This window comes from Clytia hemisphaerica, unplaced genomic scaffold, assembly GCF_902728285.1.
Source record: "Clytia hemisphaerica strain Z4C2 unplaced genomic scaffold, Clytia hemisphaerica genome assembly, whole genome shotgun sequence".
NCBI classification, from domain to species: domain Eukaryota; kingdom Metazoa; phylum Cnidaria; class Hydrozoa; order Leptothecata; family Clytiidae; genus Clytia; species Clytia hemisphaerica.
In genome coordinates, this window is record NW_027103836.1 from 1,629,186 (window position 1) to 1,652,488 (window position 23,303).

The window sequence follows — 23,303 nt, forward strand, 5'->3', positions numbered from 1 at the left end:
ACCAAGTAGAGCGTGGTTTGCGCCAAGTGGATCTGTTATGAGTATAGGGGTGTAGTGGCGGTGGCAATAACTGCCCCAAACCCTAAACTCAAGCTCACATTCCTGGGACAATTTCATAAAATTGAAGGCTGTATAATAGGGTTTTTGTGCTCATCTGCTAACTGAAAGTTTCTTATGAAGGAAAAAAGTCTGGAAATCAGGGGGTAAACAAGACTACCGGCATGGCATTGGCGAACTCTTTGGATTGATAATTATGTGGAATACTAAATTTAATTATTCGGAAAGCAAAAATTTCGTCGAAATAAAAAATTCGTCGGAAGATTGGGACCCACTTTTAGTATTGAGTATCTTGTTTCTCATATCTTTTGTTTAACCTTCAGAGCCTCTTTCTCCCTTATTCTGTACCGGAGTGTATCAACGTAACTACAGTAAATCGTAGACATCGGATCTGGTAGGAAGATCATTAACCAATTACGGAGGGTTAAAAATACATTTCAAGGCCAAGTTGACAGCCATTGTGACGTGCCTTGGCACTCATAAGGTTCGGCCTCGCATGTGCTCTCCCAGTGTCGTTCGAGTGTCATGGTATACGCCATGGCTTGGTCTGTCAGCGCCGTGATTCCTACTCCTTCGTGGGTAGGACCCATCCCGAATGCATTCGAAGGGCTCATATCTTCAAGGCCAAGTGTTCTTTGGATAAAAAAAATGGCGAAAAGATATTTTGAATATTTCAAGATTTACTTATGTTATTTGGACTTCAAAATACGATCTGACCCCGAGGATCAATATTTATTTACAAATTGAGTATTATATACAACTACAAGAATTTCTAGTCAACAAATTTATTCCCTAAAACCAACCCTCACCCTGGTCAAAATATCCAAAAACTTTATTTAACATCGATTAACCTTTAACACGCCGGAATCTCCTAAAGATCCTACAATTACATCGTTGTCAATGAAGAAGAAGACCAACAAAAGTAAATTATTCCAGACGGGCTTAAAGTTGAAGATTCTTATACAATGAGTTCGCCTTTATTCAATAGAACCTGCTCACGAGGGTATCCTACCTATTCATTAGGGACCTTAAGCATTTAGAACGGCAACTTTGAAAGAGTACGGCGGGATTGAACAAAAAAAAAAACCCTTTGGGATTGATATCTGGATCGAAGCTTTTCATATCAATTGTTTCATGAGAATAGTTAATTTTAATAGGGTAATTAATGGACGTTTTCAAATCTCAAGACAACTTGAAATTTCTGTTTTGACGTCGTCTTCAGGACGAAGACGGTAAAGGAAGAGTACAATAGTCTTAAATGATAAGACTCTCCTACATTTAAAATTTGTCCATGTGATATTAAATCTAGAAGATGAACTCGCATAAAATTTGCCATTTGCTTTTAAGATTTACTTCACGTCCTCATTCAAGTCGCCGTCCTAGATGCTTAATGTCGCTGTTATATCCACGACCGTGCCTTTCACACAGAAACGGAAGCTAAAACCAGCTTTTTTTGCTAGCGTTTTGGTACAAAAGATTATGTTAACGATATTATGAATGTGTCAATAAATTTTAATTGTGAATATAAAAAAACTGTTAAAAAAGATTTGATTCAACCATCGACAACCATCTCTTCTGTTTCGCTGTCTTCCGGTATCTTGTTCTCTTTCCGGAAAACGGGACCTCCTCCATACCTCGTGTGAAAGAACGCCCATGTCTCCCCAGATATTTGACCGTAAGTATCTCCTAAATTGAGGGAAAGAAACACGTGTGTTGTCACAACAGTTTATTGTGTTGGAAAGGTTCCGGCAAAATATTAAATTTAATAAAGGTGACGACATGATCTGTATATCGAAACAGCATTTTGCACAAAAATTGAAAAGCAATGAGAACCTAGTTTTGTTGTTTCAGATATTGAAAATTCGTTGACACTTGATTGTTTCTGCTGTGTGTACAGTGTTATAATATTCATATATATAGTAACGCACTTGACCCAAAAAACTGTGTGTAAGTGTTTCGCATACTGGCAGGCAGTATATTCTACAGCGTAAGACGGTTCTAACGAGACGACTCCTAAACGCTTAATACAGAACCAGGCATCCTCTATAAGGAGAAGCCAGTCATCAAAGTATTCATAGATAAATAACAATTTGAATATAGAATCTCAAAAGTAGACATGGACATGGATTTTCCCATCTGGTTTACCTTTATTTCCTTGGTTTTCATCAGGCATGATGTCCGAGTTATCAATTTCACCTGGAATCTCTATAAAGAAAAATGATCATATTCATTAAAATTGGAAACTTGGCACAAATTTTATCCGAACATTCAGATTTAAAGAGATGTCGCATCGGTGCACCAGGACAAGGATTTACATACGGGTGTTTTAAAAAACAGTGGAAAGAAAAAGCTTTTCTCGATACTTTATTTAAACCTAAAGCTTCGAGTTTCTTTCGAATGTTTTGATTATCAAAAGAATAAAAATGAATCGTTAAAATTGAAAAATATTAATTGCAGCTTTCAAAAGTTTAAACTGACTGTGTCGCATCACATCAAAAACACGCTCTTTTCTTGTACAAAAGAGAAAGACAAAAAAAATTCATCCACAATTTTCTCAAAAATGACCCTTTTCGAATGAGAATCTTTTTTTCATAACTTTTGAACACGCGAAACAAATTTAAAGAATGACAGCTCAAAATTTAAGCTAGACTTTCCCCACTTTCTGATGGTAAAAATTAAAGATATATAATATTTTTAGCTTTCTCACAATTCTAATTCAAACTTGTTCACTTTTTTTGAAACACCCGGTACAAAGAAGGGAAGGGACAACATTTAGTGGGTAATGAGGCACGAGCATGGTTCGTGTCGACAAGAAAGAGTATTTAGTTTTCTAACAAGTACCATATGAGAAAGGAAACAATACCTTTAGTTTCGGCATTGGCGAAGGCTCTCCAAGTGTTGAACCATCGAACACTAATCCGGTAAGAAACTGCAACTTCGTCCTGTTCCTCTTGAAAGCGCTCATGTAGCTAGAAAATGATCGAATTAATAGAATATTGTTTTTAGCAGATTTGGAGGATGCCGAAAGATTCTCTTTTTACTCATTGACCTTTACGAACCCTAGATTAAGCTATATCAGCAATCTTCAATCGCAGTTTTTAGAAAATTGGGACCCGCGAAGAAGCCATGGGAGTGTAACAGCCTGATGTCAAACCCCTAGTGGTGGTAACGTGTGGTAACGGCTTTTCAAAAACTCCGATCAAATTTTTGGTTGGCTGGGATTGAAAAACTGCTTCCAGGGTTTATATAAAACTGTTTTTTACCAGAGCTTAGATATTATCCAAGATAAAAGATCATGAAACATAACATATTGTTGATGATAAAGCGATCATGAATCGATCAATAAATCGAACTACTTATATTTTTCCCTACTAGATATTCCAACAAATTGATAAAACATACAAAATGGAAAAGTCGCCCATACCTTGTTAAAAGTATCTAATTCATAGTCTTGTCGCCGTGCCAACTCCTACGAAAAATGAAATAAAATTGTAAGTAAGTCTGCGACCGCAGCCGGAAAGAGGTGACCCGAAGGCTCCTCTTTCGATAGCTGTCTACCCGAAGGTAGGAGAGGGCGCCACTCTTTCTCCCTGGATTTCTCCACCTACCCTTGACCCTTCTCTTAATCGCTGAGCATCAAGCAGAGAGACATCAGGTACCATTTTGGAAATCTTTGGTATGAACCGGTTGAGGATTGAACCCGCGACCTTGCACACCGTAGGCGGATGCTCTACCACTGCACTACGGTCGCTTCCATGTTTTCCATCCATGTTTTGGTGTTGTCTGCAAATGGCAAACACAGTGATTTACAGTACTCCATTATTCAAATAAAATGCCCTCTTGATAAACCTAAGTATTCAAGAAGCGGAAAGAGTAAATGATTACAAGCTTTTCGCTAGCACCTAAATGTCTTACCTTACAATGCATGCATTCATCGAGAGAAGATATATCCGGCCCTCCACCGAACCTAAAATGAAAATTTCAGGACTTTTGTTTACTTCAGTTACCCAAAGCAAATAGCAGACAGACTAAAGGAGCATGGAAACTAACTTTTTACCTTTTAGAATGAAAGTTCGTTAGACCTTAGTTTTAGCATGAAATAGAATTTTAGTTAAAGGGATGTTTAAAGATTTCTAAAAGGGACAAGATGTAAACAATTTAAAAAATTTTTCAACCATTTAAATCGCTGTATATAATTAATTCTCAAAAACATTTCAATGAATATTCTTTGAGAATCTTTCCTAGTCAATCTTAGTTAAAAAGAAATTAAACTTTCTTGAACCTTTTGATGAGTGTATGGGCCGCACTTGCAGGTACCGGAATCACTCGATCTTTAACCCTTTCGAAATCTTGCGAATCGATAGCTGAAAAAGAACACCGAACTAAATCACATCGTGTAGACGGTACTTTATCGGTCTTGAGAAATCTTACAAGGGGGTACGTAACAATACGATGAATAGATTGTAATAGAAAAGGGAAATGTATGGTGTAAATTTAATCATGTTAGTACGAAAAACAAGAGTATATAAACAATCACAGATGAATCCATGAATTCCATATTGATCTATTTTTTTTGTATTATTCATTGATATTATCAAAATGATATTTACGAACAGACAGTCAACAAGAAGGGGTAAAAAGGTCTAGCAATGTGGTAGAGAAATTATGAAGAGAGTCGAAATCTATTTTTTGTCACATACTAGTGTAATAACAAATGACCTCTTAATCGAAGGCTTGATCTTTGTCTAGATTCTTATAAAAAAAATCTTGAAAATGTTAAAAGTTACCTACCACCGTGTTGGCATAATAACTCGTAGTTCGAAACGGGGCCTACAACAGTGAAACCGAAAGGGGAAGAAAATAATTATAAATTATAAAGTAGCAATCGAGTAAAGGCTGATATCAACAAAGTTTTTTCATGGAAAAGAATATTTTCAAAAATTAATTCAAAAATGATCCACGTGAACCTTAAATTCTTAAAGATGATGAGCTGTGCTGAAATTTAATCCCAACACGATATCAGTGAGGTTTAATCCGAAAGTGCAACAGGGGGCATAATCTGAAAGTGAAAGCTATTTTGTAAGCCAACAGGGCCATAAACGAACAACGACTATAGTGGGCTCAGTCTAAATCGAACTTCTATTATTATTCGAATGTGTGTATGTTTGAAGGCCGGTCTCCACTTTCGCGCGACATGAGCGAAAACTTTTTGACGTTTTTGTAAGGTCATTGGTTGGTTGAAAAAAATGAAGCAATTCCATTGGTCAAAATTGACGTAACGGATGAATAAAGTAGAACTTCCTTCAACTTTTTTTTTGTTCACGCGAAACTTTTTTATGACGTTTTCAGGCAAAAAAGGTTAAGAAAAAAACTGTCGCCCATTTCGAGTGTAAGTGGAGTCCAGCCTTGAATGATTATGTAAGGAATGGGTATAAAAATGTTTACTTCGACTCGCTAGAGAAAAAAGTACACATAAAATTGGAGAGATTTCGAAAGATTTAATCTGTAAATCTGTAATCTTGTGATAATAATGATGATAAAAATCTTAACCCAAAAGGTTACAGCTTGAGATTAAGACAAAGATTATGGTAACATTTGAAAGCTGTTTTTGTGGCCCACAACGACTCGGTAGTGGTAAAAATTAATAACTATTAACTATACTATTTGAAAAAATGATTTTTTCTCAATTCGACCACTGGGTTTACTTTTTAAATCCCAGGTCCTTTTAATTCAACCTAGCTCATTTTCTTGAAGTTAAAGCATTCACAACTGACTTGTAAGAGGTAAAGAGAAAGTTTAGAATATCCAAAGATCTCAATTCAAAATTATGAATATGTATAACATCTTTCCAGGAATAAGGAGGTCCCCGACAAATATCAAAATCAAAAACTCTTTCAATAGTAGAAGGATATCACTCTAGCCTAAAGTATAAATTATGCATAGCACTGGTTTTAATAAGGTAAAAAAAGGGTAGCTCCCTCAACCAATGTTGAATTTGAGATTTATTTTTCTTACATAGAAAACTCCTCCGCGCTTTTAAACTTAGAAATTAGTGGATAACAATTACCATAAATTTGGTAATACCGACATACCCGTCATAGCAACTATCTGGTCTTTTAAATATTTATAAATAAAACCTTCCGAGTAAGCTGTTTAAATAAATCACTCAATGTTGACAATGTCATGTAAAGCATCTAAGGATTCTCTCACCTGGCTTGACGCATGCGTTGTAACGTGTGAACCATTCTTTAGAAATGTAACGAATTCCCAAAGGATCCTTGCAAAACAAAACAACAACAAAAAAATATAAAATCTGCAACAAATATTTATCTCCAAAGAATTCGGTAGCCGGGGGGGGGGATTCCACTTTTGCCTTTTTATAGAATGAATGGTGATGATAAATCATTGACTCTTGACGCGCTATTAAGATCATTTCAATTCAAAGTTCGAAGTTCGTTAAGAGTCAGATGTAGACTCAAGTCAACGAATTTGGCTGGATGTTGTAAAACTGTTCTTAGATCTGGCCATAATTGATATTCCAACATATTCACCTGGTGTTCTTATAAAAACAAACAAGTATCAAAAGGGACTTACTACGGGTGACTCATTGATTTCGTTTAAAATATCTTTCCGTGATTCTTCTGCCCTGTTGTCTCGCAAGCTATGGTGTGAAAGTGAAAGCTTCATGTGGTTTGAAGTGTTCAATAAACCGAAAAACAATTCTAAAACGTTTCTTATTACCGCATTCCAAATTGATAGATTTTCGAATTTCTCTAACTGGATATTTTGATCAAGGCTTTATTAATTGTCCGAAATCGGACAAGGTCTGAAAGGCTCTCCCATAAAACCCTATAGCTTTGGAAATATGTCAAACTTGTGGCTCAAAGTTTCATCAAAAATTCATTTTTCATTTTTCAACCTATAATATATTGTCAACTCCCCGTCAATCGTTAAAAGTTCGGTGTATACCCTTCTCTGATGCATTTCAACGGGCTTACCTGTAAAATAGTACGTAAGCTTACCTGTAAAATAGTACGTAAGCTTACCTGTACAATAGTACGTAAGCTTACCTGTAAAATAGTACGTAAGCTTACCTGTAAAATAGTACGTAAGCTTACCTGTAAAATAGTACGTAAGCTTACCTGTAAAATAGTACGTAAGCTTACCTGTAAAATAGTACGCAAGCTTACCTGTAAAATAGTACGTAAGCTTACCTGTACAATAGTACGTAAGCTTACCTGTAAAATAGTACGTAAGCTTACCTGTAAAATAGTACGTAAGCTTACCTGTAAAATAGTACGTAAGCTTACTGTAAATAGTACGTAAGCTTACCTGTAAAATAGTACGTAAGCTTACCTGTAAAATAGTACGTAAGCTTACCTGTAAAATAGTACGCAAGCTTACCTGTAAAATAGTACGTAAGCTTACCTGTAAAATAGTACGCAAGCTTACCTGTAAAATAGTACGTAAGCTTCTGCGTTCACCACAACTGATTCGTTGACTGAAATGAAAAGAAAAGATAGAACGGACGATGCAAATGTTAAATCTGGTGATCCAACGTTATTCTAAAATTTTATAATTTTAACAAAACACTTCAGTGAGTGGGTATTTCCAGAGCGTTACTCTGAACATTGAAGATCATTTCAATATTTTGGAATGGGAACGAATGAAACAGGGGAAACACAATAACAATGCCTGCTACAGTAGAAAATTAAATCCATGTTAAACATGTTACAATATGACATTACCTTCACCAACAAAGGCGTCATTGAACTCGTACCACTTGTTGGTGATGCAATTCTTCGCGTATGAAATGTAATGACCACCTGCCAACACAACGAAATCCATAATATTAAAGAATCAAAATTTATTTCATAATCATAGTAAAAGCTTTTCGGCTACACCATCGTCAGTACAAACAAAGAATGGTAAAAAATCACAAATTATCTATCAAAAATGTTGAAAAAATTGCCTAATTATCCTAATTTTTCATTCATAAAAGCGCTATACAAAGGAATCGATAAAATGCAATTTCAACGATAGAATACACAACTCTCTGTAAATGTTGGCGATCCTTTTTAATAATAATGTTGTTGAGATTATCAAGATTGTTATCAGAATGGAATATTATAGGAAAGTGTGGATGCCACTTTCCGAAATTCATAAACCCCTGAATTTTGACGAGGCCTCCATGGATTTTTGTTAAACTTTTGAGGTATGCTCTTGAATTTTTGTTTCAAGAGACTCCCCGCTGGTCCACTGGTAAATGGAATGAGCCGGAATTCATTGACCTCTCTCTTATTCGAATTTCACTTATTTGAATCTTTCTGTGGCAATGTCAAATAAAACCTAATCTTATCAAAGTCTATCCGCAATTCAAATCCTTTTTCTATTTGAAAAAATGTTTAGTCTATTAAAGATTGAATGAGCGTGAGAGTTTCCAAGGAAAGGCTTACCTCCAACTGATCCGAAATGACAAATGATTGCTGACAGATCATATTGCGATGGCTGTTTCGTTTTTATTGATTCTGTGAAAAAAGCAGCACTCTTTAAATAAGAAGGCCATAGTAAAGTGGTTTAGCGGTTACCAAAGATTTGCTCACTTTGCCGTAAGGTTCTATGTCATAGGGCGAGAAAGAACTGATGAAATTAATCAGAGAGAATTTCCGTCGGGGACAAATCTGGCCAATCCTCAAACTTTGATCACTTAAAAACATGAAAGTATCATTGACTTTAAAGCCCGAAGGGCTAGAGTAAAATCTCAAACCTTTCCCAGATAAGAAAAAGTGAAGCCACTTATTTCCCATCCAGAACGCGCCAAGAACGCGCCGTAATCATGACGAAAGATTGTATCTAGCGGTTCCTTTGTTTTTGAGGACTGCATTTTTTTGAAATCTAATGATAGATTTTAGTTTCAATCCGGCGTTTGTGTAAAAACTACGCGCGAGCGTTCTGGAAGGGAAATAAGTGGTTTTCATTTCCCATCCAAGAGTTTGGAGTCTAGCCCTTCGGGCTTGGAAGTCAATGGGAGGTATTGCAGTAGCCTGGTTTACCGCCTGGTCATCCTAAATTGATTTGCATTCAAAGGCAGTGTATGCGTATTTAATCAATAGACGATATCGGCTTCACATGAAAACTCAGATTTGACCCCCGAGAATTCCCCACAAAGCCTTGTGCGGAAAAAATTTCACCGTGAACTTTTTTCCGCGTAAAGCATTGTTGGCAATTTTCGGAGGTCAAATCTGAATTTTCACGTTAAGCCGATATCGTCTATTCAAATATATTGCGCGAATTTAAAAATTTGCCGATCCTGACTTTGCGAGCATCTAGGTAGACCAAGCTGTAAATAGCAGAAACATCAAAATAAGAAAATAATTTTTACAGTTTGGATATTCAGGCTTGTATTACGGTTCAAAAGTAGAAAAAAGAATTCCCTTAGGAGAGTTTAATACTTGATATTTACAAAGAAAACCGAATAAAATGTACCTTTAGATAAAAAGTTGTGCATGTCCAGGTTGCATAATGGAAAGGAAATGTATGTGTTGATTTTGGAAGAAAAGTAAAGCTCATGCCGAAACCTCTTCAGATGTATGCAAAGAACCTACGATGAAAGACCAGATCTAATCAAACATTTCATGTAAACCTGTATCTGTCTATATCTCTATGAACGGATATTAAGTTGAATAATGGAATGTTTTAAAGAAAGTGCCTTTTTTGTGCATTTCTTCCGAGAATCTTTACTATAAATTTCTGATACCTACTTCCATCATATTTATTCTAACCTCTTATTGCAAGCTATTTTTTACCTACTAAAGTTATCCAGACGGCCACATTCGATATAACTAATCGAGCATGTGCTGTCCATGGTGCTACATGTCCATTTTTCAAGAAGCAGCACTATGTCAATTCAAATTCATTTAGGAAGGAACCACGCCTTGTAACGACTATTGCTATGTCTAGAGCTTTCGTGTCGCTTTAGCCAGTACCTTACCACAAACCAGATTTTTTATTTGTTTTATGGTCAGTTACACTTTGAAGCGTTTATCGAAAGTTAAAACGCGATAAACAAAGCGGTTTTCGTCTAACAGACTAATGACGTTTTTACATGGCTTGATGTTTACATTATAATCCGAGTGGTAAATTATAGAATGTGTCGTAATAAAGAAATATAATACCTCAGGTAAATGGTGAACGCGTGAATATTTGATACCATTGCGTAATCTAAAGAAATGGGAGATTTTGAAAAGTCATATGTTTTGGTATCATCATGAAAATAATCTCCTGTTTTCGTAGAAAAGCTACACCAAAACCATTGATGTATCAAAAAGAAAATGATACTATTTTTGTTGAGAAAATACTTTTATTCGTTGTTATAATTCGTTAGATTAGTGTTTAAGTTGATTTCTTTACTCAGATGTAAATTATAGGTAATTAAAAATCATAAATCGATAATCATCGCTCACAAATATTAAAGGCATCTAAGAGAGATAAGAGAGAAATCTCTCAATGTAAAGCATTTGTCAAATGAAAATGTCAAATGTCTTGTTTGATCTTAGACTGGAGTCGTATATAATCCATGTAAGGGGCCCCCCAGCGGTTTGCGTGAATGCGTGAAAATTGAAAAAAAAATTGCGTCATTGCGTGAATTGAGGGTCCGCTGGGGGAGGGGGGGCCTCATGTAATACAGTTGTTATATGATAATATAATAATCGTAACGAGATAATATCAGTTTGTATAAAGTAAATTTCGTCTCTTCCACTATTTTTGACTTGTTCTACTTATGCCTAATTCAATCGTCTAGCCTGCTAGACTAGCTTAATCTCAATAAAGTGTCTACGGTAGAAAATAATTTTAACCTTTCCTTTTCTCCGTTCTAACAGTCATAATGTCATTTAACAATTTCACAGAAGATGTGCAAATGAACCTCAATGGCTCATGCTACTCCTTTGGGTCGACAAATCAGACATACTGTGGTGTTAGAAATGGATGGGTACCAAGACTATCGGAAACTCAAGCTCTTATTCCATTCATTGTTTTATCATTGATTTCTTTGGTTTTAACTTTGGTTAATATGGCCAGTGTTTGGAAAAGGTTGGTTCAAGAACACAAAGAACGTATAGAAGGAGAAGGAGTAGAAAAGGAGTTAGGATGCCTAGCTATCTGTGGATGATGTAACAAATTCAATAGATGTAACAAGTTAAACATACGAAAGTATAGTGGGTTCTTTCGCAATGTTATTCTGGTTGAATGCAAAGTATTATGGGAAGGGATTGATGTGGCATTAGACGCTTATACTTTCTATAAATTGGAAACTGGTTTTCTGGTTGATCCTATTATTCAACGTAACCTGCATGTGAACAATGCTATACTGGTTTTTGCAGTGGCCGGCTGTGTAAAGATACCGTTATTAGGTTTGGTAATACATAAATTTACTGGTGATGATGACGACGACGACGATGATGGTGATGATGATACTAATATAATTTTGCAGTGTGTCCAAGTCAACATCGTATACCTATTTGAAGAAGGTGCCGAGTTACTTTTGGAATATTTTTGGATCGAAAAATATGTGGTTGATCAGCCACCATGGTACCTTATAGTCAAAGGTGTCATTCTAGCATTATGGTGTTTCTACTTAATAACAGCCCAATTTTGTAGCATGGGAAATCGAGCTGGTGCTATAGCTATAACAGGCTTACAATTTGGTCCACTCTGCATAATCCCAAGCTTATTCATAACAGTTCAATTAGGGATAACGATAAGTTCTTTCCTACGAGTCGGGGGTGCATTTTACCAATATTTGACGAAAAAGCTTGGAAATGGTTGTTTAGCAGTGACACAACATGGTGATTTGACGCAAACACCTTTCGCTAGAGGTTGTCTTCGTGGCATTGACTACCCTCTTCTAATCTTCCATCTTCTACCTTTCATTACGTTAGCACTTTTTGTCATTTTAGTTGTAGTGATTTTAGTTGGCTGTTGTTTTGGGTGTTGTGGATTGAAAATAATGAAACGATTGAAAAACTTTCGTTGCTGTGCTGATGATGATGAACAAGAGGCAAACAATCTTGCTGTGTAGGGATCACTGACATTTATACATCCCTGGACCAAGCTATATCTGCCATCTTTAATCAGAGTTTTTTTTTTAAATTGGTACCCGAGAAGAAGCCACTGCAATGTTAAAAATTAACAGTGCTACATCAAAAGTATTTGAGGAAAAGTAGATCTAGCGCTTTCGATGCATTTTCAGCGCTATTGAGTAGTGCCCGCCATTAGGGTACCAATTTCAAAAACACTCCGATCAAAGATTTTTGGTTGGCCAGGATTGAGTAACTTGGTCCAGGGATATAAAAAGGTCAGTGGTAGGAACACACATATGACAATGTTGATTTCCTAGCTCTTAGTTAGTGAATCAAGAACATATTAAACCAAATATCATTGTAAATTTTATGGCTGGAAACTCTAAATCAAGTACCATTGTTGATAGAGAAATTGCTCCATCGTAATGAACATTTGATTGTCCATGCTGTTTATGTTTCTATGTTTTAATTTGTATTCCCTGTAGAGTATTTTTGTTTTCATGTGTCTCTTGAGTCTTCTTTTGTTTAGTGTTCTCTTTGTTTTGCTTAAGCTTACTTTCCTAAACAAATATGAAAATGGTACAGCCAATTTGAAGAATATCTTACAAGAGAAGGTGGGAGAAAGAGTCGCCTTACTTTTTGCACTTTTCGCAGCTGTACATATTGTCGCCTAAAATAGAAGTAAAATTTAAAAGAGAAAGAGCTACTACAAAATAACGTGAACATGTCACACAGTGGTCTCTACTGACCATAATTTCGGAGATTTTATTTCAGTCCACCCCCCCCCCCGATAATTAATTTTTGGGAAAATGTTTTTGAAAGTTTCCTCTTTTGTCCTAATTCAGCTGTATTAGCCTCCTTTTCAAAAATTTTCACCCAGTATCATCAACTGTGTATGTCATTGTTAACGGCTTTTTCACGGTGTATAAAAAAAAGTAATGACCTTTTCTTTTCAACTACAAATTTAATGAATTCAAAGTTCTCAACCTTAATAATATTGGGTGATAGACTTCAGAAAGGAAAATGAGCTCCTTGGCGTGTCCTAAAAGTTAATTTTCTAAACTTTCCATACCTTTTAATTCATCATGGGTAAAGAAAGCAGCCAGACAGTCCTCCAATTTGATATTGGGCCCAATAAACCAACTATAAAAGAGAAAGAAAATAACCCTTTGTGAGTAAATTTGCAGGAAAGAAAAAAATAAAAAAACACGTGCTTTTGCTTCTTATGATTTATTATACAACTTTTACTGTGACTTTTTGACAAAATAAGAAAAGATAAAAATGGATACATACCTTTTGACCCAAGTCCACATGTAGTTGATCAGATTGGAATCATCGTAAATGTTTGGAGAGCATGAAATGATAGCTTGTGTATGAATTTTTTTCAGATCCTCGAATGCTGGAAAACGTTTAGAAATGAAAAATGCTATTCGTGATCATTCAGAATTCAAAAATTGTATTTTAAATTTCACAATTTTTGTCAGAACAGGTCGGTCAGGCTTGAAAAACGCCAAAAGGTTCCTGTTTTTCAGAGTCTCGAGCTTCTCATAATATAATTAAAGATTCTTTTAATTTTTTTGATTAATTTATTACTTAAAGGATTTTATTTCATACTTGGTATTGGCAAAGACAAATCTTGAAATGTTTCCACTCGGTTTGATATCTGAAAAATAAATTTGCCATTAAATATTGAAAAACAACATCCTTGTACTTAAAAACTTAGGTAGACAAAGAATTTTTTATTACTTAAGCCAAGCAGAAATCAGCAATCTTTGAGGCTACAATATATTCAAAAAGATGCCCTAGGAAAACATATTAGATAATTTGCTTTGTTCAATTGAATTTGAAGCTCACCCTGTTACAAGTCAAGCATTGTACACTACTCAGTAATTTGCCATCAAATATATTTGTTATAATACTCCGATAGGTGACTTCTAAAAAAGCGAAAAAGAATGAATTAAAAAAAGCGACAAAAGATTTCTATTTATCATGTGATGAGGAAAATATTTTCTTGTCCATCAAAGAAGATTGAAAAGGTGTCATAGTTTTCAAGTGATTATTAGTACGTTTAAAGACATCATCGAACGTATCTCCTAGCATCTGCTTACACAGCATTTTTAAACAAAAGAAAAGAACAAATTTCTCCAGATAAATACTAATAAATGGAAACCTTTTTTCTTCACTTCTGCTTTTTCTTCCTTCTTGTTTTTTGCTTTACTTTCAGGAGTGGATTTTGTGGACAGCGTGCGTTTTCTACTTCGTTTCTTTTTCAGGGGCGCTTTAACATCACCATCAGTATCTGATATTTCCATTTCATTGGATGAGTCTTCAAGAATAAGAGAAGAGAAACAATTTTATCCAGGGGGGGTCAGTACTAAAATGTCAGACATACATGAGTACTAAAAAGATTTTCAAGAATTTCTTGCATACCACCACCTATTTTTCGAAAATGTTATTTTAGTACACATGTACTAAAATTATTTTGAGCAATTTAACATAGATACCACCCCACCAAAATGGGGTCATTGTTACAAACCTAGTCGAATTTAGCGCATCAATCTGCAAAATAATATAATTTTATTACTAAACTGTGCTAAACTGTACATAAAAACATTTTTAAAAAATATTTAAAAAATTGGAAAAATTCTGAAAGATTTCTGAAGACTTTTTCGAAAATTCCTGAAAAAAAAAATCAAATTTTTTCCAAAATTGTTAAAAAAATGCTCCATTTTGGCTGATTTTAGAACAAAATACTAAGATTTTTCAAATATTTCTTTTGGTATTTTAGTACACATGGAAAATTATTTTTGAGCTTTTTTGCAGTACCACCACGTCACTAAATGTCATGATGTCTGAGATTTTAGTACCGACCCCCCCTGTTTTATCAAATCATATTTAGTCTCTTAACCAATAGCCTGTAACAGTATTTAAATGACTGAAGTCTAAAACTGTACCGGACATCGAAGCATAAAATTTGAAATAAAATTAGCTGAATGATATGATAGCTTTATAGCAGTGTTTCACTGCATGATCATACTTTTTAAGCATTAGCCTGCACCCATACAATGATATACTAGAGTCAGAAAGAAGGCTGTTTAGAGCGTCAACTCTACCCTCCGAATTGAGAAAAGGAGAAGCATCAAAACAAAATAGACTTCTTTTGAAAAACAGTTTACCATCAGCACTTGCATTACCACCAAGAAGTCCTTTGCCATTTCTGGGTGAAATATCTTCATCAGAACTTCCAGTCTGTTCTTTTATGATTTCAACAACAGGAACTTTAAGTTCTTCGTGTAAACGATCCATCAAACAACGCAAAAACTCTTGAGTATCCTAAAATTTTAAATAAATAGTATAATACGTAAAGGAACCTTCAATAAATCAATAAATCAATATTATTTGCAGGTAATACTTAGAAACTTGACGGGTACATAATGATGTCTGATTCTTAAAATCAATTCAAGGAACCTAAAATTTTTTTTTAAAGAATTCGAATCTATTCATGATATGCACCACTGCAATGACTTCACGAAATTATGCAAGTTTTCTGTTTTTGTTCTACCCAATACGTCACTTTTATTACCTTAAAGGAAGAGATTTTGGCGGAAATTTTAAGTTCCCGCCAAAATTTCTTTTTTCTGCCATCCGCCAAATTAAATTCTCGCTAAATTAAACTTTTTTGGCCATCCACCAAATTAAATTCCCGCCAAATTAAATTCCCACCAAATTAAATTCCTGCCAAATTAAATTCCCGCCAAATTAAATTCCCGCCAAAATTTCTTCTTTTAAGGTATTTAAGTGACGTATTGGGTGGAAAATTTTAAGTTTCTGGAAGACTCTCCAGTGGTGCATATCATGAATTAAATTATTTATTTAGAATAATATACCTGCTGGTAATTCCCTCTAAAAGCAGGGTTGTGGATTCGTATTGCTCTCAAAAGAATGTTGGGTGTAATACATTTTGGCCTGAAAATTAACAAAAACAAATCAAGAAAATGTTGAGATTTATAACAGAATTTTGTAAAAATATAAATCTATTGCTTTTTTGTGAAAATAAAGTTTGTGTGTTAGTACAGGGTAGTACTTCCCTGATTTCAGAAGTATTACTTTAGACGTACAAACTTTCGCGAGCAGAAACTTTCGCGAGGTCGAAAAATCGCAAAATTTACGACATTTAGAAAAAAATGTTTTTTGCGAACATAAACTTTCACGAATTGTTGGATAATAATCAGAATTTTCGAAGGAAAATTGCCTTAAAAGTGAAAAATATTCCTTAAATCTGAATAAGACGGTTGCTTTTCGACTTTAAAAAGACATTAAAGGATAAAAATATGCCAAAAATTTGATATTCATTACGCTTTCAAGGTTTTATAGATTTCAAATCTTTTTGTGAATTTTTTGCAAACATAAAATTTTGTGAATTGCCCTGTTTAGAATTTTCAAAGACATATACTTTCGTGAAAAAGGCCAAAATTCGCGCGAAAGTTTTTGCTTGCGAAAGTTTGTACGCCTAAAGTATAGCTTTGTTTATTATAAAAACCTTGAAATCCTTTACAGATGTCAAACAAATGATATTTGTCTTTTCACCTTTTCTTATTCCACATTTGTACAAGCAATTCCTTGAAGCATTTAGATACCAATGGTTTTCCATCCGTCTTTGAAAAGTCAAGAAATTCATCACTTTTCATGAAATATTGCGCCAATGGCGGACTAAAAATCGAAATTCACATATTATTAGATCCATACAAAGTTCCCTACACTTAAGTGTAAAATTATTGGTTATTACCCTTTGCCTTTCCTGGAGGAATTCTGTGTTTCACTTGTAAGTGTTCAAATTTTTTCCGGTACAATTACTTTGGTTTGAAGGAGAGGAAATAGCATAGAAGTATATATAAATTGTATGAAAAAAAGTTATTGGTCAAAAGAAGCAAGGCTGAAACATTTGCAGACAAAAAATTGAGTCCGATAGGTTCAAATACACAAAAATAAAATGATCAAATCAAGATTAAACATTTATGTTTTTATGTTATGTTTCTTACTGTATGAGAAATATCCTTAGTTATGCAATCCTTTAGTCTTAAAAATTTTAAGGGTACTAAAACAGTAAGTGGATGCAATTTCAGTCCATTTATGTTGCAGTTTGTAAAGAAACAAATGCTCTTACCAGTTGGAAAGGGATTGTAATGCTGAATTCATATAGCATGTATTGCCAATATTGGAGAGCCCACAAAGCCCTGAAAATTAATAAAAACAATGTCAAAATTATAATATATCACCAAGGAAAAAACAAAATGGCAAGGGTATGTTATTGCCAGTTAAACAAAGTTCCAAATTTACCTCAAAAATGCTAAAAGAAATTTCTTTGAGAATCAGACACCATTACTTTTTGGGTACTGTCATTTTGCATCACTATGCAAAAATAAAAAAAAAACTTTTAGGCTGATCCCAAGCAAAGCTGGTAACAGACAAATAGACAAACAAACAGGGGTTAATTTTAAGGTAGAACCAAAAGAGCAGGATGTTTTTACCTCTTGGTTTGATTTCATCTTCATTCATTGCAATAGCAAATATTATACTTTTTATTTTGTCTAAAACAAAAAATTTATTCATCTCATCTTTAATGTTATGAAAATCATTTCAGAGATGTTACCTGGTTATGCATTTAACACATTTATAATTGATATCTACGTGACGTGACCATTAAACAATCATTCAGAACACAAATAGTGACGATCTATTTAAATTAGTCGTTTGTTTCTTATAAAAAAAACGTTTAGAAACCAAAATTTCATGCTCTTGAAAAATTCTTTCATATTCAAGACTTCGCGAGCAAAAAAAACATCTATCTCATCAAAAAATTGAGTAATTCAGCTAAGAACATTGATGTATGCTTATTAATAGTGATTCTTATAGATAAAGATGCGTTTTTTGAGCCGAAAAATTCTTTTTTACTAAAATTTGCTTGAGCCATATTTTACCTACTTTCATGCAAAAAAATCAGAAAAAAATAATGATCCAATATTTCACGAAGTCCAAAAGCCCGTTTTTTGGCCCAAATTTGCCCAATAACATTTTTATTTGAAAATCCGACTTGGTCACATTCGAAGGTTTATAGTTATGCATCTTTGTGCAAAATATCATAAAGAATGAAAAGCCAATCTCGAGAAAAGCTAATATCTAAGTAATTGATAATGTGCTTATAAAAAATATCGAATTTGGTTGGCCAGTTTTTCTATAAGAACACACCAAGCAACTAAAATTTGCTGTCTTAAACACACATATTCTTCAAAAGTAAGCCTTCATGAGCAAAAAAAAACATTTATCTCATAAAAAATTGAGTAATTTGACTAAGAACATTGATGTATGCTTATTAATAGTAATTCTTATAGATAAACATGCGTTTTTTGAGCCAACAAAATTTTTTTGCAAAATTCTGCTTGGGCCATCTTTTACCTATGATGGTACCCTACTTTCATGCAAAAAATCAAAAAAAATCAATGATCCAATTTTTCACAAAGTCCAAAAAACCCATTTTTTAGGCGTTTTTTGGCCCAAATTTGCCCCAAAAATTTTTTTCCCGAAAATCGGGCTCTGTCACATTTTGGCCACCACCATTTTGCACCTTTTTACCAAAAATCAAAAGATTCCTATGATTCAATCCTGAGAAAAGTTGGTAACAGACGAACGAACGAACGGACGGACGGACGAACAAACACAGGTTAATTTATAGGACCTTCACCGGGGTAGGTCCAAAAAGGAGAAAAGTTTAGTATAGTAAAAGAATTATTTATAGAATATAAAATTTTAGAAATTAAAACCTTTTTTTATCCCTTTAATTTTGTTTTGAAAAAAATGGAAAGTTCTTTATAAGCATACCCAATTTCATACTAAATTTTTAACTACAAGTTTTGAAGAATTCTGGTTGCCTCCACTTTAAAAGCCCCCCAAATTTTGAAAAACCTCTTTTCACCCTCCTCCTTTTCAAAAGAATTTTTGAAGCCTCAAAGTGCCTAAAAATTAATGACATTTTTGGATGAAAATTGAGTCATTTCTCTGAAAAAGCTTATAATGGGTCCTTCAAATCTAGAATGAAGTTACCTGATCATAGCCAGTTTTCTTTTCATGAAGTCAAACTTTATGGGAATATTTCTTAGTATTCTAGATTTTCTTGGAAAAAGAGTCAGAATTTGAAAAATATGTCCTACTGGGCGATAAAAATTGCTTTTCAATGCAGCTTAATATATTATAGCTTATCTCAAATAAAGTGTAAACTAAAAAGAGTTTTTTTGCCAAATTTGTCTGATTATAGTCTCTAGGTCAAATTTCTGGACCAAGCCAGTTTGATTAAGCCCTGATATGTATGTTTTCTAAAAATTGAAGTCATTAATAAAAAGATTATCCAGGAATAAAAGTGAAATTCAAAATTTTATTTTTTCCAAAATTTTTCACTTATTTGGGTGACATTACCAGATTCATGCTCATATACGAAAAAAACTCATCATCATCAGTTTTGTCAATTGTCAGAATCGTTTACTCCCTGGAAATATGCAACTTTCTGAAGTTTCATTTTTTTTTTGGTTGTGCTTCATTTAAAAAATGATGAAGATGAAAATTACTATAAATCCCGCTGTGAGTAAAAAAAGGTATTCCAACAAGTCTACGAAAAGTGCGCTCGCGTGGCAAATGGGAGATCCTGATCCATCATCGATCCTGATCCATCATTGTTCCTAACTTGACAATGGAGGACCAAATTTTACAATGCATAATCATTACGAGCGGCAGAGAAAGTTTGTGTGACGCAATAATTGCACGATAAATGAAGCGCTAGAAAAACGCCCATGGAAATCAAAACTAGGAATGTATTGAATATTTCACTAATGAAGCATCAAACTTTTTGTTTTTTGTAATTATCATAAATTCATATTTTTAAATACTATTTTTTATAAGTCAAAGACAATTAAAGTGAATTTAAAGATGGTTGGGTGGATATTGGGTGGACTGGCATTTTGTGCGCTCCGAGATCGGAAATTAGACTAGATTAAAAGACGAGGGCGTTTTGGTATGTAATATTAATTCATCATTTTTTTTTTTTTTTTGCTAATAACGTCCCTGTTTAGAAAATTAACCTTTTTTAGAATATACCTTTCAATCTAGTTTTCATATTTATAGAAACTAGATTGCTGACGTGTGGAAAGGAATTTCAGCATGACTGATCCTTTTGTTTCGATAATAACATCAAAGTGGGAATTAATTTTCTTCTCGTTTCTTTCTTTCCTTTTTCTTTCTTATCAGTTCACGCTTTCCCTCGCTACTTCCAAAGCGAGGTTAGCTCAAGCGGTTAGATTGTCTGTCTCATATGCATGGGGCTCCGAGTTCGATTCCAATGGATGTCCGATTTTTCAATTCTTAAATTATCTTTTTTTAATTCTCCTTCTTTTATAATAAGGTCAATCAAACAAGTAGCTAGCATATATTACCTCTGCTCTCTGTCTAAGGTTTAGATAAGCTATGATAGCATCACTTAAGGTATGTGTTCACCTTCCTTGACACATTCTCTTTAATTGATCATATCTTTAGAACAACAAATTTTTATACATCAAAAGTATATATTTTCTGAAAGCCAATAATATTCTCTTTCTAATGGTAAAAGTTTCAGCTGAATTTAAAAAACTGGGCAGGATATAATTAAAATCTTAAGAATTTTAACCTTATCTACTTCAAAGAAGTTAAAGTCACCCATAGCTTTTGAAATTTGAAAAAATAATTTCGATACTATGTTCCCAATAGATTAACTTGAGAAAACTTAAAAATTGTTAAAATTTGGAAAAAAATCATTCATTTCTCGATTTTTTTCCACTCAACCTGAAATTGTGAAGCTTTAACTCGATTAGAAAAAAAATCCTACGACGTTTTTTTAGTTCAATTCTTTGCCGAAAATATAAAAAAAAAATTAAGTTCATAGCTAAATGCTATGGGTGACTTTTACCTCGTTAAAAGTAGTATGGTATGGTAAAATTTCATTTTTTTCTACATCAATTTGAAATTTTTGACGAGATAATTACTGTTTAATTAAGTAATCAGAGAAATGTGTCAAAAATGTTACTATTCAATAGATGTGAGAATAAACATCAGCTGAATTCTCTCTTTTCTCTTTGTTGTTTCCGAAAGAGACAATTATTTGAGTAAATAATCCATCATAAGACAAACTTTGTTTTAAAATTTAAATGGTTATAACTCTGGATCAAAAAAAGATTTTAAGATCGCGATTTTACCAAAATGAAATCCAGTAACTTTTCTTCCACTTTGACTGAAGAAAAATTTTTTGACAAAATTCGGAAAAAAGGTGTACACATACCTTAATAAGACGGTAAGTGTAAACCGCAGGTTACAGGTTGCAGGTTACAGGTCACAGGTTACAGGTTACAGGTCACAGGTTACAGGTTAACAAAACACAGACCGGAAAACTGTAACGCACTCATAACATACAATTCATAACATACAACTCATAACATAAGTTCCTGAAAATATTATATGTAATGGAAATGTAATATCAAAATATGTTAATAATGTTATTTAGAAGACTTAAACGACAAATCATCAACCCCAAATATTGACAACAGATGACACTTAAATTATGTAAATAATGATGTTATCTCAAAGTATGAGGTTTTGTACGCCAAGTAACAATAAAATATTCTTCATGCATAATAGGATGCTGATGCTGCAAGTGGATATAGATTGACAGGTTTTGAAAAAAATAAATACTCCAAGAGAGCTGTTTTAGAGGGATGAAGAAGGTGACGTTATTTTATCAAAAATACAAAGCAGGGGATAAAAATATTGAAACATTTATAAAATATAATCTCATTGACGCTATTTTCATCAATTCTTGTTATCATACCCAAGGTGATGCAGGAGATAAAATGAGATATGACATAGTGATTGTGAAATAGCTATTTTCCTGTTAGGGGGCTGTTTAAAGCAAAGGTGAGATCGATATTTGAATATTTCTTTATTCTTTGTATATAACATACGTAACATGCATATAACATTGAAAAGATAATTTTTTTGCATGTGTGATATAGATGTAATATATAATACAAGTATTACAGGTCCGTGTTATACACGGTATAAAACGTGAAATCACATGGTTAGCACGTGGGTAGATTTTTAGCTTCAAAATAGTTCTAGATCAATAAAATACCTTTGGAATTATATTTTTGACATTAACAACTGTTTTTCAAACATTTTCTTTGTGTTTTACAGTAATTGAAGTTGACCAACACTGACCTGTGACCTGTAACCTGTAACCTGTGACCTGTAACCTGCAACCTGTAACCTGCGGTTTACACTTACCGTTAATAAGAACTTTTTTAAGTTTTTTTTTCTTCAATCTTTTTTTTGCCACAAAGCGATTATTCAAGGCTAAGATATAGAAGAACGGGTACAGGCGTTTGCTGACTGACAGTTTCAGTCTCAGTTTCACTACTTTCACTTTCACTTTCAGCCAGCGAGTGAGTGAGTGAGCGAGCGATTCTTTGTAAGAGAATCTTCAAATTTAACTTCTTTCAGAATCATTGAACTTCTCGCTTTATACTTTAAAGGCAGAATAATAATTGATTTCCAGGTCAAAATGTTTGACACTTGATCCAATCGTTTGCTTATCTTTCTTGCGTGGTCGTTATTTGAATTTCAGTATTCAATGCTTATAAAATACGGTTGTTATAAGGGTACTAAACTCCTCAATAGGAGGGAACAGATCATAGATTCGAATTCGAATTGAACGCGTTTCGAATTGAACGCGTAATTACTAATATCAATTAACATTACATAACGCATCTCTTCACTCTAATGAAAATGTGATACAAAATTGAAGTGATGAGAGAATCACAAAAACAAAATCAAGAATTGAAAAAATTGGACACCCATTGGAATCGAACTCGGAGCCCCATGCATATGAGACAGACGATCTAACCCCTTGAGCTAACCACGCTATGAAAGAAAAAGGAAAGAAAGAAACAAGAAGAAAATTAATTCCCGCTTTGATGTTATTATCGAAACAAAAGGATCAGTCATGCCGAAATTCCTTTCCACACGTCAGCAATCTAGTTTCTATAAATATGAAAACTAGATTGTAAGGTATATTCTAAAAAAGAAAAGTTGGTT

The 23,303-nt window shown here is 33.8% G+C and overlaps 1 protein-coding gene across 1 annotated transcript; it reads right to left on the reverse strand.

Annotated features, from left to right (window-relative positions):
* Positions 1–1,513: 1,513 nt before the first annotated feature.
* LOC136807187 (ubiquitin carboxyl-terminal hydrolase 20-like) lies at positions 1,514–17,731 on the reverse strand. The gene is made up of 25 exons (XM_067063769.1): positions 17,666–17,731; positions 17,302–17,371; positions 16,725–16,847; positions 16,025–16,103; positions 15,314–15,470; positions 14,308–14,463; positions 13,992–14,071; positions 13,752–13,800; positions 13,431–13,536; positions 13,210–13,280; positions 12,774–12,807; positions 10,233–10,278; positions 9,544–9,658; positions 8,514–8,585; positions 7,806–7,883; positions 7,510–7,558; positions 6,652–6,718; positions 6,268–6,334; positions 4,849–4,887; positions 4,340–4,421; positions 3,973–4,024; positions 3,482–3,526; positions 2,921–3,026; positions 2,203–2,262; positions 1,514–1,743 (listed from the first exon to the last, which is right to left on the reverse strand). The coding sequence occupies exons 1-25, from the start codon at positions 17,691–17,693 to the stop codon at positions 1,610–1,612; spliced, it is 1,965 nt and encodes a 654-aa protein (XP_066919870.1). The 5' UTR covers positions 17,694–17,731; the 3' UTR covers positions 1,514–1,609.
* Positions 17,732–23,303: the final 5,572 nt, after the last annotated feature.